This window comes from Callorhinchus milii, unplaced genomic scaffold (assembly GCF_018977255.1).
Source record: "Callorhinchus milii isolate IMCB2004 unplaced genomic scaffold, IMCB_Cmil_1.0 Scaffold7, whole genome shotgun sequence".
NCBI lineage: Eukaryota > Metazoa > Chordata > Chondrichthyes > Chimaeriformes > Callorhinchidae > Callorhinchus > Callorhinchus milii.
In genome coordinates, this window is record NW_024704748.1 from 25,634,598 (window position 1) to 25,649,033 (window position 14,436).

The following is a 14,436-nucleotide window of genomic DNA, read 5'->3' on the forward strand; positions in this document are numbered from 1 at the left end:
GTAAGACATTAAAAGAGTGAATTGTCCAATATGCTGTTGCAGGTGGGTGCAAGGTTGTGAGGGCACAAGGGAGAAATGCAGATAATCTGTAATAACCACAAAACTTAATCTCTCATGATTTACAAGGCCATCTGAACCATTGGCTGTGTTATAACCTACTAATTTCCCCCTAGTTGTTTTTTCAGCACATCCTGGATACAAAAATCAAATCCAGACAATGCTGTCTGTTATTCCAAATATTTATATATATCTATAAATATTAAAAAAAGTACCTGATGGGATGGTATTTACCAACAAATTGTCATAAATTAGAAATCGTGAAATTGCAATTTGAAAATGTATTACAGTGGTGTTAATTTCATTCACAGTATCATAAATGGCATTCTTTCATTTTACATAAAAGAGCCAGGAAAAAAAACACAAAATTAAGGATTTTATTTTTAGCATAATTTACATTTTTGCAAATTATGGAATAATTCGGAACATATGAAATCCGAATCATATGGTAGAAATTGGGAAAGGTGATTCAGTCCATTTGGTGCACATCATTTAGGCTTGTGTTCTGGACTTACAGAAATTATTTATCTCCTTTAACCTTTGATCAAAGCACTGATGGCACTAAATCATTCCTGCATTTTTTGGGAATATAGTGCCTTTCACATCGAGAGGCTATCCTAAAGTGCATCACAGTATTTAGTGTGATGTGGAGTGACTGTTTGTGTTGGCGAACGCTATAGCTGAAATAGCTATGCAGTGAATGAACAACTTCTCGAATAGTGCCATGGGATCTTTAACATCCACCTGGAAGATGGGACCTCATTTAACGTCACATTCTGAAGGACAGCACCTCCAACACATCCCATTGGGGTGTCAGCTTAGACTATGTGATTCCGAGTCCCGACATAAATCCATTGAGGTTTTCAATACTAAATCAGAGTCTTTATTTATGGCTCCAGTTGAACATTTAGTCTATCGATTCCCATCATAAATAGCTCAATGAAAGCTTTACCATTCTGCAGAGCCACTGCTGGGATCAATCTACATAATGGCACAATGTCCCACAAGTGAATAAATACTGATAACCTGTTGCATTCATTTTCAGGAGATATATGGATACTCCAAAGGGGGTGTCTGGTGGTCAGCTCCTGCTAGTCATGATATCCAACTTAGAATACACAATCAAAAAGACATCATCAATGAGTATGGTGTTTTGTGAGGGAAAATCACGAAAACCAATAGAAATTCAGTGATCGTGCCTGGGTATCACACATAGTCTCAGACCTTTTTCTGCAACACACACACTTATCTATCACTGCAAATGTGTTTTGAAATGTATGATAGAGAGGATTGAGGCGGTTAAATTAAATGCAGCTTTATTCTATTCAGAAGTTTGGGTTATGGTAACTCAGCCATATCAGCTTTTTTTTTTCTTCTTCTGGGTCAAAAAAAGTTCTGTAAACAGTCCCATGCTTACACTAAACCCCAGCTCTATTAAGAGCCCCCCCGGAACTCACGTGTTCATAATATGTCATCAATGCATCAAAATGCACTAAAATAATTCAGTAATAATTTCACTTATTTGCAAAAATGCTCTCTTGAAAGTTATAAAATAAAGAAAGACCATTCTATGCTTCAAGGATGCGTAGCCCCCAAAAAATACAAAATCCTTGCACATCAAAAACTTTTACAGTAATCATAATTAAATGATCAAGAAACTATATAAATTTTAATAGCTTTAAATTATCCTAGTGTAAATATTAATATCTGTATCAGGATCTGTATCTGGCTCTTTAGTAACACGAGACCCTTAGGGCTGCTGTCTGCAGTTCATTCAACTTTATTACAGATAATTTACAACCAAAGATTTCTGACCTACAAGAAAGAATGCTGAAATTCACACTTATAAATCAGAACAGCACATGAGAAGATACAAAATGCATTTCAATAAGGGCAGAAACCCCCTCCCCAGGGATACAGTAATCCTAGTAATAGACCACCAGCTTTAACAATTCATTCAGGGACAAGGAACTTTGAGAAATAGTTTAAACGCTTTTTTTTAAAAAAAACACTGAGTAACATATTGCCTTGAGTGATTACAAGGCTTTAATCAATAGTGAAGTATTCACAGAAGTTCAAGTGGATCAGAAATGTTTCAACATAATTTGGAGTTTCTTTCTTCACCCCAGTATCTAAATACAAAGAGAGAAGAGTAGAAAAAGAGATGGTATTCTTACCAGTAACACAAATGGCTCTGAAGAGCAAACAGATATTCATTGAAACTCTCGATCGGCTTTTCTTGTAGTACATAATCTATCCGGTGCCCTCCATTCAGCAGTCCAATCTTCACCGCTGAATCCTCATCCTTCAGTGATTCTGGACTTTCCACCAATTTTTGTTCTGAGATTTAATTGATTACAAATGAAGCCCAGCGGTTTTGCAAAAGAATAGAACAAACACCAAAGTGAAAATATTGCCTGGGGCAAAACTATATGCACTGGTTTATTATAATCAGTTTTTTTTTACTTTAACACTTCAGAAACTGAAACAAAAGCTGTTTTACAGATTGATATTGCCCCGGGATCAATCACAGCAAAGTACTGCTGGAGTAAGACAAAGGTGGCAAATTATGAAGATCTGATATAAACAAATTGGTCATTCATTTTGTAGCCATTTGTGAGACACAGTTGGGCATAAATTGGCTGCTGCATTCATCTATAATTAGTAACCACACTTTACAGCCAACTTTGTGAAGCAGTTTGAGATGTTTCAATGTGATGAGGCGTTATTTCAAACACAAGGATTAATATTGTGAGTTACAAACTCAATATTGCAATAGTGTGGATGAGCATGATGTTACCGGCTACATGTTGGGTTAGTAACTGAAGACATCCCCTCACTTATTTGGCTTAGTGATGGTGGGTAAGAGGATTATCAAATCCTTCCCTCCACCTTAAAAGAATATGCAACACAATATAAACTTGATTTTGTTTCTTCTGTGTTCATCATGATGAAGCATCTCAGTGCTGGAAAAAAAGCATTTTTCCATTATCTGGTTATGGGTGAGCTTAATAACTTGGTGGCCAGTTCAGGGGGAGACTATAATGAGAGAGCGAGAGCGTAAATGTAACAGGACACAGCAGGAGCAGAGGCAGAGTGATGAAAAATAAAATTGAATTATTTTCACCAGGCACCCAAGGCAGATGCTAAAAAAGACTTCACACACAAACTGATTACTGTTTAACTGGGAACCACGCTAGAAGTAATCTGTTCAATACAAAAGCGAAATAAATGTACTGCATTATGCAATTCTTTCATGTGACGACAATTTTAATTAAGCTGCCACAGCAAAGAGGCTACCTCCTAGCTAAGAAGGAGTGGAAATTATTTGATTTGAATGGGGGGGGGAATGTCCTGTAGAGGATAAAATGGCAGGTAGAAAATGACCAAGGGAAAAAAAAAGTTTAAGAAGGAATTTTACAAAAATGTGTGCTCCAAAAAAGCAGTCGATAGCAGCATTTCACATCCATCTGTGGCCTAACAAGTCATTTACAGAACAAAAACGGAATTAAAAACAAAACTACAGGAAAAGCTGCTTTTCAAAAAAAAAATGCCAAAATTCCAACTCAGTAAAATGGTAGAAAAGAATAACAGGTTCAGAGTTGGATAAACGAAGGGCAGATTGTGGAAATGAAAGTGTTAAATTCAAGCTCAAGCTTGCAGGCCGAACGGTGCTCGAGGAAAAAGATTAAATGCTGCTCCTGACATTTGCATTGATTTTTGTTGGAGCCGTGTTAGAGACCAAGAATAGAAATGTCCAGGGGACCAGGGGATGGGGGCGGCGGGGGGGGAGGGAGAGAAATGGGGAGGTTTGAAATGACCAACTATAAGAAGTAAGGATTATATTAATATTATATTAATATTATATTAATATTGAAACAGCTTTCAAATCTATGTTTCGTCTCAACGACACAGAACACAGACGAGATTGGTGGAGGTACATGCCAAATCGCTGCTCACAATCAAGTCCTAGGTTCAATCTTTGATCCCTACTGCTGTACTGAGCAAGTCTATCTCAACCACTGTCTTGGTGGACACCCATCGATTGGGATCGGCATTCATGGTTGAAAGAAGATTTAATAAGGGAGCACACAACTGTTTTTATCACATGAGCTGGGAAATGAGTCAATAATGATAGAAGAAAAACAGATAATAAAACTGTCCAGATAAGCTACCAATATAGTTCAGCAGTTCAGAAAAATGGCAGGTAAAAACAAAACTAGAGGCGTAATCGCTCAATATTCCATCATTTCACTATTTCATAAGCTGTGAACTCACTTAGTTATGCAAAAATAAATGATAAATTAATAGTCTCTAATGATCAATTCATTGTGACAGTTATTTTTAAGACCTTGATATTTCTGAAGTCTGTCAGTGTAAGGTATATGTGAAAGTTTAAAATAGTGCATTCTTCGTATGAAATTGCTAACCGAATACTATTATCAAGGTCAAGCAATCCAATGAGAACTGTCTGCTAGTCTGAAACTCAGATTTGCACCTTTTTAATTTTTCACAATTTGGAATTAAACAGTTTGTTAAACAAGATTAACACCTGAAACAAACATCATCAGTATTCTGTTTGACTGACATTACATGCGGTTGGCAAAAAGATTTTTAAGGGAAAAATTGAAAAGCCTCTAAGTTGCCAATGGATTGAAAAGGTGTTGCCAGAGTTAGACAGACTAGAAGTGATGAGGCAGAATGAAAGAAGATATAAAATAGGTCTCAATTAAGCTTCAATCTGGCAGTAAGGAGATGCAGTCTTCCTGCCTTCAATATGTCCAATAGCCAGTGTCAATACCCTGTAGGTAGATCTGGCTATGTAAAGAAATGGCTCCATGGCTGTCTTCTCTTTGTGGGCTGGTCAGGTGATTCAGCCTTTTAATAATAAACTCAACCTTTAAAAATGATGCAATTTTCTAAGTGATTCTGATCATTTGTTGGTGGTGGGGGAGTGGGGAGAAACAGAGAAGAAATGGACTGAATTTAAAAGAATAGAATATTTATTTGTTTTCTTTCAGGGATATTTGGAATATCGGTCATTTCATTTTATAGTCATAATAAAAGTATCACTAGGATATGCTTTCGTTCGAACACCACAGAAGTCTGTTCGTCAACACTATCGTTAAGACTTTTTTCAAACTTACTTCAGTTGTAGTATCAGTGAGCAAAGACCCAAGAATGTCTGTAATGAATTAAAGGGGGGGAGGAAGTGAAAAGAAAGTAGCATAGAAATATAACTGCCTCAGTTTCCCCAGTCTAGGGAGGAGGAACCAGCCATGGCTCTTACTCCTAATCACATCTGCTGTGTTTGCACATATATATTATAAACACTGACATCAGGATCTGGTTCAAATACGCTGCTCCCAGTTGTTAAATATTTGACCGAAGTTCTGGAAAGGCTTACCTTCCTCCACATGCTTTTCTTCCTCTTCTTTAATCTGATTAGCTACCTTCTCCAACTCGGCCTGCAGCTGGGTTGAAGAAGTGTGGGCACGTGCAAACTCATTCAGTGTCTGCCAGGCACTCTTTAGGGAACTGATGAAGCCGTGTTTTAGATCTGACCCCATGCGAGTCAGACTCTCTTTCAACTCTGGGAACAAAAAACAAAGATATTACATTATACACGGTGTGGGTAAATTGGCGGCTGAGTTTGTCTACAAAATGAACGGTCACTACAATTTACAATAAATCCTGCGATGCGCTTCGAGATGTCTTTCCAACAAGAAAGACGCTATACCAAACTCCAGGATTATTGTAAGTTTTACAATCAGTAACTATAATATTTTCAAATCATGTGGTTTCTTATTTCTGCCTCAATGCTTGTTTTTAACAGAATCTAACAATGGTGTTGATATCTCAATTTGAAAGCACTATTACTGTATCAACCGCAAAAATATTTAGTTCTCATACTGTGAATAAATTTAATATCACAAGGAAATATAATTAATGTGGGCCATGAAAGAAATGCATAAGCATATTTACAAATAAAATTTTAATGAAAATGGGAGAGAAGTAAAAGAAAAAAGCACACAGAATATTAACATCAGGAGCCTTTTCTCTTCTGAAACAAACATCAATAGTTCTCTGCATGATTTCCTATTCTTAAAGTTGATTATGCAGGTAATGACTCCGGACAAATGTACATCTTACAAAAATAAGATTAATCTGCAGAATGCCACAAAAAGAATAAAGAACTCAGTGAGTTGAATCAGCTGTAATTACCAAATCATGTCACTGTGTCTCTCTAGAAAAAAAAATGAATCAAAGAGAACATGGGTTACAAGATTTGTACGCATACTTTTTTAATAAAAATATTGCAGCTTGTGAAAAAAACCCTGAAAATACCCATGTTCTCCTCAGTCTGTTCCATGTTGTTTAATGTCTTTAGCAGAGGAACACAATCAGTATTATCACAAGTCATTTCTCACTTCTAGTTGTATAAATTTGCTTTCATGTCACTGCTGAAGAGCAACTCTAGACCGTGTTTGACAAGTGTTTTGAATAATGATTTCTGTTGTGGCATTACAGATCATTTAGGACGGCATGCTAGAGATATAAAAGTCCACTTAACTAAACTGGTTTATAGATCCAGGCTTAAGGTGACTGGAGAGGTGAAGAATTTGAATACCAATAACTTTCAAGGGCACAAATAATAATGGAGTGTCCATTTTTGTTTCTGAACACAACTAGTATAATATACATATCCTAAACAGATTATCAAATGGTGAATTTTCAGGATGCATGGGAGCTATAAATCACTCTAGAATTATACTGCACTAGCTCAGCAGGAAATACAACTGGCAAAGTGGTTTTCATTTGATATGGACTATATGACTATTATTACTGACACTACCTACTTAGGATCATACATTAAGGGTAGTTAGTTGGATATGACATTGAGAAGGCTGCCTACTACATGCACGCACCATTCCCAGTGTAATTCAGTGGAAACAAATCAGGAGGGGTTAGGGAGCACGAGGAGGAGAAAAAAAAACTGAATCTCTTCAGATAATCTACAAGGTACTTTTTTAAAAAAAATCTGAATGTCGCATCTGAAATTTTACTTAAGTCAGCAGGAGACCAATTTTGTCTTCACATCAGCAGGCAGGAAAAATCAATCTCAAGACACTATAGAAAACACATTTTTCTTCCAGAAACTTACAGTAATTAAAAAGGCTATTTTCTAAGTTGATAACCTGTGGGTCACAAGAAAGATGAAATAAACCTGGAAAGATATAGGCAGGGTTTCACCCGCTCCATACGTCTATAATAAAACAATCTACTTAAAATTTTTCTTCCCAACAGAAAAAAATTTGTCCAGCGTCCACAGTTGATTTTGATCACAAAGGTGAGTATCTGACCTAAAGAAACCTCCAGTAATGCACAGGGAGTGCAGGAAGGTGTTCCTTATTTGCCCAACTTCCCCGGCACAAACCAATAAGCAAGCTAATCATTATGATTGGCAGCTGAGTTGTTAAAACTGTACTATTGGCAGCAAGTAAAGGTCTATTGTATAATCCCTGGCCACAAACGTTGCAGTTGTTTGATTTACCTAACCTCCAATAAATACATAGATCAAGTGTGTTGAAAATGATGCAAAGCAGCTCTCTGTTCTGACAGGGTAATTGCTCTCATTCTGCATGTCAATGTTCCATGTCTTATTCAGTCAATAAAAGAACAGCACTGATGTTTAACTGACTACTGCATACCTTGGATATTTGGGTTATAACAAAAAGCCCAGTGGGTGGCATAAAATTACATTTCTTGCATTGGTTTTAGTACATTCTTCTCAAATGAGGCACATGTGCGTATTATGGATCATGTTTAGCTCTATGAATCATTGCCAAAATTAAATAGAAACTCAACACGTCTTAATATTACAATGCATTAGCTGACATCACCTGCTGAATTATGGTTTATGTATGCCGCCAGGCCTCTTGGAGACTGCCCTGCTATGAATCTGAATATAATTTCCTCTCATGATGAAATAGCTCAAGTAACATTCAAGACCAATCCTATCGTTATCTAATCTCATGCACGTCAGGAGTCTAGGAGCTCCCCGTATCCAGATACAATATCATATGCTATAGAGCAGCTCTGCCCCACTTTCTCTACCCCTCTTTTAGGATGACTTTGTAATAATTTGTCAGGAGATGCACAACTGGTCTTGTTGTCCCACAGTGAGAAAGCAGCAATCCTACAGACTTCGTCTTTTACCAGCAATGCACAGATCAAAACCCGCTAAACGATTTGTTGGCACAAACCAGTGGTGTAGTAGCATTGCACATTGGTGCACTGATGGCTCTGCAAGTCTTTCTCAAAAGAAATCCTGATAAAAGCTTTAAATCTTTGTTTATTCCGAACCATACTTGAGAAGTGGAACTTTAACATTTTTAAAAACAGAGAAACATTGATAAACAAAAGCAACAGATCCTGAATAAACATTTTAAAGTTATAGTTCTCCAATATTAATTGTTTCCTAGATCTTTCCTATTTAAAAATAATTAAAAAGAAAAAATACTAAACCCAATTACTTTTGTGAATTCATTAATGTGATTTATTCTTCAGAAAAAAACTCAATCACTGGGAAATAACTATTGATCTATTTTCACCTCAGAATTTAGGTGTGTATCTCTTATTAGACAGTTCTAATAAGTGGCTGGATTAAAATTCAATTCATTAACAGAGAATGTTATCTTGTGCATTAAATGAACGAAGACCTGGCTTACCAAGATGTAGTCTTTTTCTGCCTTTGTGATGTGGAATAAGAACTGGCTTGAGGTCCAAGTCAGATATAATCAAGGGCTCGATCCGGTACGCCACAGGATCCAACTGCAAATAGGAGCAAAGGTTCACTTGAATTAAAATGGCTGAAAACAATCAACTCACTTACTGTAAACAGATTTTATATTTTTCAGCTACTGCAATGAAACCGAGACATTGGACAGGAATCTTGGAAGGAGTTCGTAGCTTACAACAGTTTAAAAAACTGTCCGCATCGCAAATTACAAAGCTGAAATTGGTAAATAGGATATTCAAAACAGAATGGTACTTTTTACAGAAATTATACACTTAGCCAGCAATTATGTAATATGTAAAGCATATTAAATAGGTTTGAAAGTGACAAAGTGTTTAAAATTAATGACAGGAGAGCAATTGGACTACAAGAATAGTTTTACTTTGATGACAATACTTGTACATCATTGAATTGTCTTCAATATTGAACTACAGATTTTGCTAAGAATGTATTAACAAACCAGAATCATGAATTCTTTAGCATGATTGTAATCACAACACAGAGATTAACATTCAAGAAACAATCCTTAATATTGCAGAGAGCAGTTTCTGTAGATAAGATACTGGTTTGAGGTTACTTTGAGCAAACCCAATACTCTGATCAATAATATTGAATCCGTTTGTTCTGGTGGCAGATACATCTTCATTTTTTGTTTCTTTAAAATATGCCCACGAGTATTTTTTCTAAATAATGTATGAAATACAATATACCCAAGATATTAATTAAATACAGTACGATGATGAATATGTTCCTGCAATTTTAATTATTTATCTTGATCGACCCTTTGCAGCACAATTCGGTTTACATTTATATAGCAACTTTTATGTCGGGAGGATGTCGCAAAGTTGGTTGGGTGCTTGAGCTGGGAGCCAAGGTGGGTGGGGAGGGCGGAAAAAGGATGACCAAAAGTATAGTCAAAGAGCATTTCTCAGTCACAATGCCTTTGGTAAAACTTTCTAGAGCATGGAAGATGTGGAGGAACAAGTATTCTTCACGAGTCATCAATTCAGGATGTATTGATCAAGAGGCTACAAGTTGCAAACCTTTTTTAAAAAAATCCGAACCATGCAATAACAGTAGTCATGAACTTTTCCCTTGAAATGTTTTTTTTTAAAGAAAATATATTTTCTCTCCCTTTGGTATATTTTTATAGGTTAGATTGACCTGAATATTACCAGGTCCATCTGCAACCATCAATCTAGCCGCTCCCTTTGCTCAGCAAATGCTGACTCAATGTCAATGTCCCCCATCCTATCCACCCCACCGCTGGCGGTTCAGCTTTCAGTCATTCTGCCCCTGCTGTCTGGAACTCCCTGCATTCAATGCCAGTCTCAAGACTTAGCTCTTCGACTATGCTTTTGGTCATCCTTCCTTTCCCCCCTCCCCACTCACCTTGGCTCCTGCCTCCAGCCAACTTTGAGACATCCTCCCGACATAAAAGGCACTATATAAATGTAAATTGTATTGTACTGCAAGTCATCATTTTTCTACCAAAATAGATTTTCACTAAACAACAACAGCAAAATTACATTTATAGAGTGCCTTTCACGTCGGGAGGACATCCCAAGTCGCTGGACAATCAGGGATCAGATTTCTTGATTTATTGATCGTAAAAAAAAAATGCTGAACGCTGCACATAACCCATTCATCAACGATAAAACAAATAAAACAATAATGAGTCCTTTTATTTGATATAGCACCTTTCACTATATCTCTATATATTTTTCACTCTATTGAACATCTCAAAGCACTTCAAGATTCACTAGTGACTGTGTTTTGTAGACTATCAAAAAGAAACAAGTCTCTGGGATCATAAAAGTAGCTATGTGCAAATTGGAATATGTACCAGAGTTGATTAATTTTATCTGACTGCAAAGCAAAGACCAATAGCAGTTTGTGTCCAGACTGTTTAATCGATGTGGCAGCTCAATACTGATTGATGTGCAAGTTGGGGGAATGAGAAAGGTTAAGAATTTGCTTGTATGTGGCTGGAAACGAGTGGAAACCTATTTGGAGTTTGTTCATCTGGTTTTGTTGCAAACTGAAGCCTGAAATATTCTTGTTAAGTGCAGAATTGTTTTCTTAATATATATTTGTTATCAAATCAAAATGTTCCACTGGTTTTGCGAGGACTGGGAGGGAGAGAGAGAAAAAAAAAAAGAGGATGCCACTGCGATTAAAAATCTAATGTAAACTTCTCATTTGCTAAATCCTTCTCGACAAGAAAGCTCTGGCCTGTAACTAAAAAACTGATATTGAAGGAGATTGTGGAAGTGAGAACCCAAGTTTTAGTTTGATTGTGATGATGCAAATAGCTTTTTGCTGCTGTTGCTGCGGTACAGAACATATATTGGTCCTTCATTCTAAAACACTAATCCCTGCTGATCACCAACAAGAATTTGAACATTTGGTGTGCACCAGGTTGTTAGTTTGGCCAATTTTAGCACACATTATCATCTAAATATGCATGGATATATCGATGATCACAATCTATTTAGATTGTAGCGAGAATAATCTAATTCTACTTTAACAGATGGCTTTATTTTTGCTGCAGTCATAATCATAATGAAGCGGTAACACTAAGTACTAGCTCTAAACAGTTCTCAACATTCGCCAGCATCCAATGCTCTGTTAAATGGACTGCTGAAACAGCCGGGTCATCAAAATATTTTTTATGAAGGGCATTTCAGGATTTGTTTATGAACACAAGCAGATGGTTGACACATGCATCTTACAGGTACAATAAAGCGAGTCAGGTGCTCAAAATGCCACTAGTGAATTGATATGGATTGAACAGGAAGCAAAAATGGTACAGAGAGCTCAAGTAAACACAAGATAAAATTGAACAAACTACTTACATAGCAAATAGAATTTGCTACTCAAACATCAGGATAGCAAAATGAGTTTGACCGTCAAGAACAGCACAACACATCAAATTGTTCCTCCTCATAAATCATTTATGGAAGTGTAGGGGGGAAAATTACACTAAACACTAGGAGAAATGTGCATGGCGGGGTGGGGGGGGGGGGGGGAGTGTGTGTGTGTGTGTATGTGTGGAGAGAGATGGTATAAGGTGCAGGAGAATATGCTGCTTGACAACAAAAATCACACATTCTACTGGATAAAATGGTAGCTGCCTGCAGATTAATAGCTAAGAGGGTTTTTGCCCCAAGCTGGTAAATTGCTTTGGTAAATTAAATAATAAAATTGTGTTCACACAAAAAAAACTTAATTTGAAACAGAAGACGCTCGCTCTACACACGCATCACCCTTTTTTTCATTGCACTACTGACGAGATATACTGAATGTCTACAAATATGAGGATCCGTCAACATTGTATGAACCATATAGGAGATATATTACCATGTCAAAGCATTGCAGTGGTATCAGCTAAATTGACTTCACTCAAGTATACAATTTGCAGTACACATCATTACGGGTCCAATTGTTGCTCATGTGATAAAGCTAATGTATCTGGGCTTTCAGCCTTATTAAATAACGCGTTAAGACTTGACACACACAAAGAAATACAAAGGGAAAGATTTACAAAGGGATAAAAACAGACAACAAACAGTTACTTTGCAAAAAGATGTTAGCAGGAAACTATGTACAACTTAATGCCTAAGCCAGACAAACTCAGGCAGCAAATGAAAGAAACCCTGGAAAAGCAGTGCCAGAATGTCATTAATGCATCATTTTTACGCTCAATACCCATTACTATAATACAAGTTTACATCATTGAGTGCATTAAATCAAATTAAGGCTTTCAAAATCATTAGCAATGCAGATAAAATAAATACACATTATCCAATGCATTCTTTATTGTGCAAGTACGCAAGTAGTCAAAATGCAATAGGAGCAATGTTAATTTAAGAATATATTACAGCAATCATAATTATAACTGTTGGTCATCAGCTTTGCAGTTAATGGATCCATATTAGTCATTTGAGAACTTTCTGTCTATATATAAAAAAAACGAACGGTGAGGCCATCATTTCAACACCAAAACATCTATGGCTCATTTTGAAAGCAAATGTCAGTACATTTGTTTCAATGTTCAAAGCAAGACATTAAAATTGGCAGGTTATTCTAGTCTACGTTTGAAGAAACCAGCAATAAATACACAAGAGTTGAACCTGATTGGGAAATACAGAGATCCAGTGTGGGATATTCACGTATAAGGTGGTAAATAAATGATATATTATTAACATCAATGCGCTAAATGACAAATTCTATTTGCCATCTTCTCAAATTCATGCTGGAAAATTAAGCCTTACAACTTAATTATATTCCTATTCAATTTAAACACCCATTTTGGTAGGCTGGAAATAAGCGGTTTCTCATAGACTGGATGGTGCATTTGCCACTGATATATTAATCATTTTAAAGTTTACTGTGACAATTTGGTAAGTTCTGTAAATACAAATACTCTGCAACAAACTGGAGTAGAGTACATCAGAAACCATGCAATCGGCAACGTAATCAAACTGGAATGAGACACACTTCTCAACAACAACACAATCAGTGGGGTTTCACTGAATTTCTCTCTGGATGTGATTTTGTTTCATACAGTATCATTCAAACAGCGAGGCTCGTTTTTTGGTACATTGCTTCTTCTATAGTTTACAGACAAAATTGTTTGGAATAAAAAAAAGATGCACAAAAAACAATCGTTTCCAATTGATAGATTCACTCATGGACATCTATGACTATGACTGTGGCTTGAAAGCGCTATAGCATATTTCTGAAAAACACCTCACACAGTAACAAACAGTAGAACTCACTGTTTTAGGGCAATAGTGGATAATACAGTTGACACAAATTGCTTACGGAGCTAGATTAATTTCACAACAATTGCATTATTAAATGCAAATGCCAATCCTTTGAAAATAATTATTTTAAATCAAACTTTCAGGGATTCTCCTTTCAGGACTTGTTGATCAACAATTAGTATTGAGTAGAGCAGAACTTAAGATACCATTCCTTATATTGGGCCCAGTAGGATAGGATAAAATCCCTCTGTTTTCTGCCAGATTTTAAACCAGTCAGATACGGAAAGGTTTCTCTCCTACCCCAACAATATGCATTATAACGACACCTCGGTAAAACACATGGATAACACTTTAGCTTTTCATTATACCTATCCTTGTACCTTTAACCCAATTAGAGCCAAAATACTGTGAACAGAACTTTGACTTAAATCCCACTGGGAATTAAAACAATGTGACCCAAGCTCATTTCACAGAGAACCCTAAAAGTGTCAAAGAGGTTAATTACACTCATTATTGATCTCTGGCTTTGAACTCAAGCTTCAAAGCTAAAGGGACATAGCTCCAGCCACTACATTTGCATTTTTCACACGGCCAGAGAAAGCAGAGTCTTTGGGATTCATATAATTGTCTGCAAATCAAGGTAGCCCAGAATTATTTTTCTTCTTAAATAACAACAGCCTGCAGCAAGGGGGGGTGGGGGGAAGGGGTTAGAGATTGCATAGCATTGCGGTGCAAGTAAATCCATAGTGCGATTTCCATATTTTTACGTACTCAAAATTTGAACATGAATTTTTCACTACTGTGGAT

General features: G+C 36.5%; 1 protein-coding gene across 2 annotated transcripts in view; it reads right to left on the bottom strand.

The window, feature by feature from the left end:
- LOC103185422 (SEC23 interacting protein) overlaps positions 1-14,436 on the bottom strand; it is a 60,070-nt gene that overhangs the window by 9,773 nt on the left and 35,861 nt on the right. For both annotated transcript variants that reach the window (XM_042336676.1, XM_042336675.1), the window contains exons 15-17: positions 8,790-8,892; positions 5,465-5,650; positions 2,235-2,397 (exon numbers count right to left, since the gene is read on the bottom strand). In XM_042336676.1, coding sequence (XP_042192610.1) covers positions 2,235-2,397; positions 5,465-5,650; positions 8,790-8,892 — 452 coding nt within the window. The remainder of the gene's footprint in view (positions 1-2,234; positions 2,398-5,464; positions 5,651-8,789; positions 8,893-14,436) is intronic.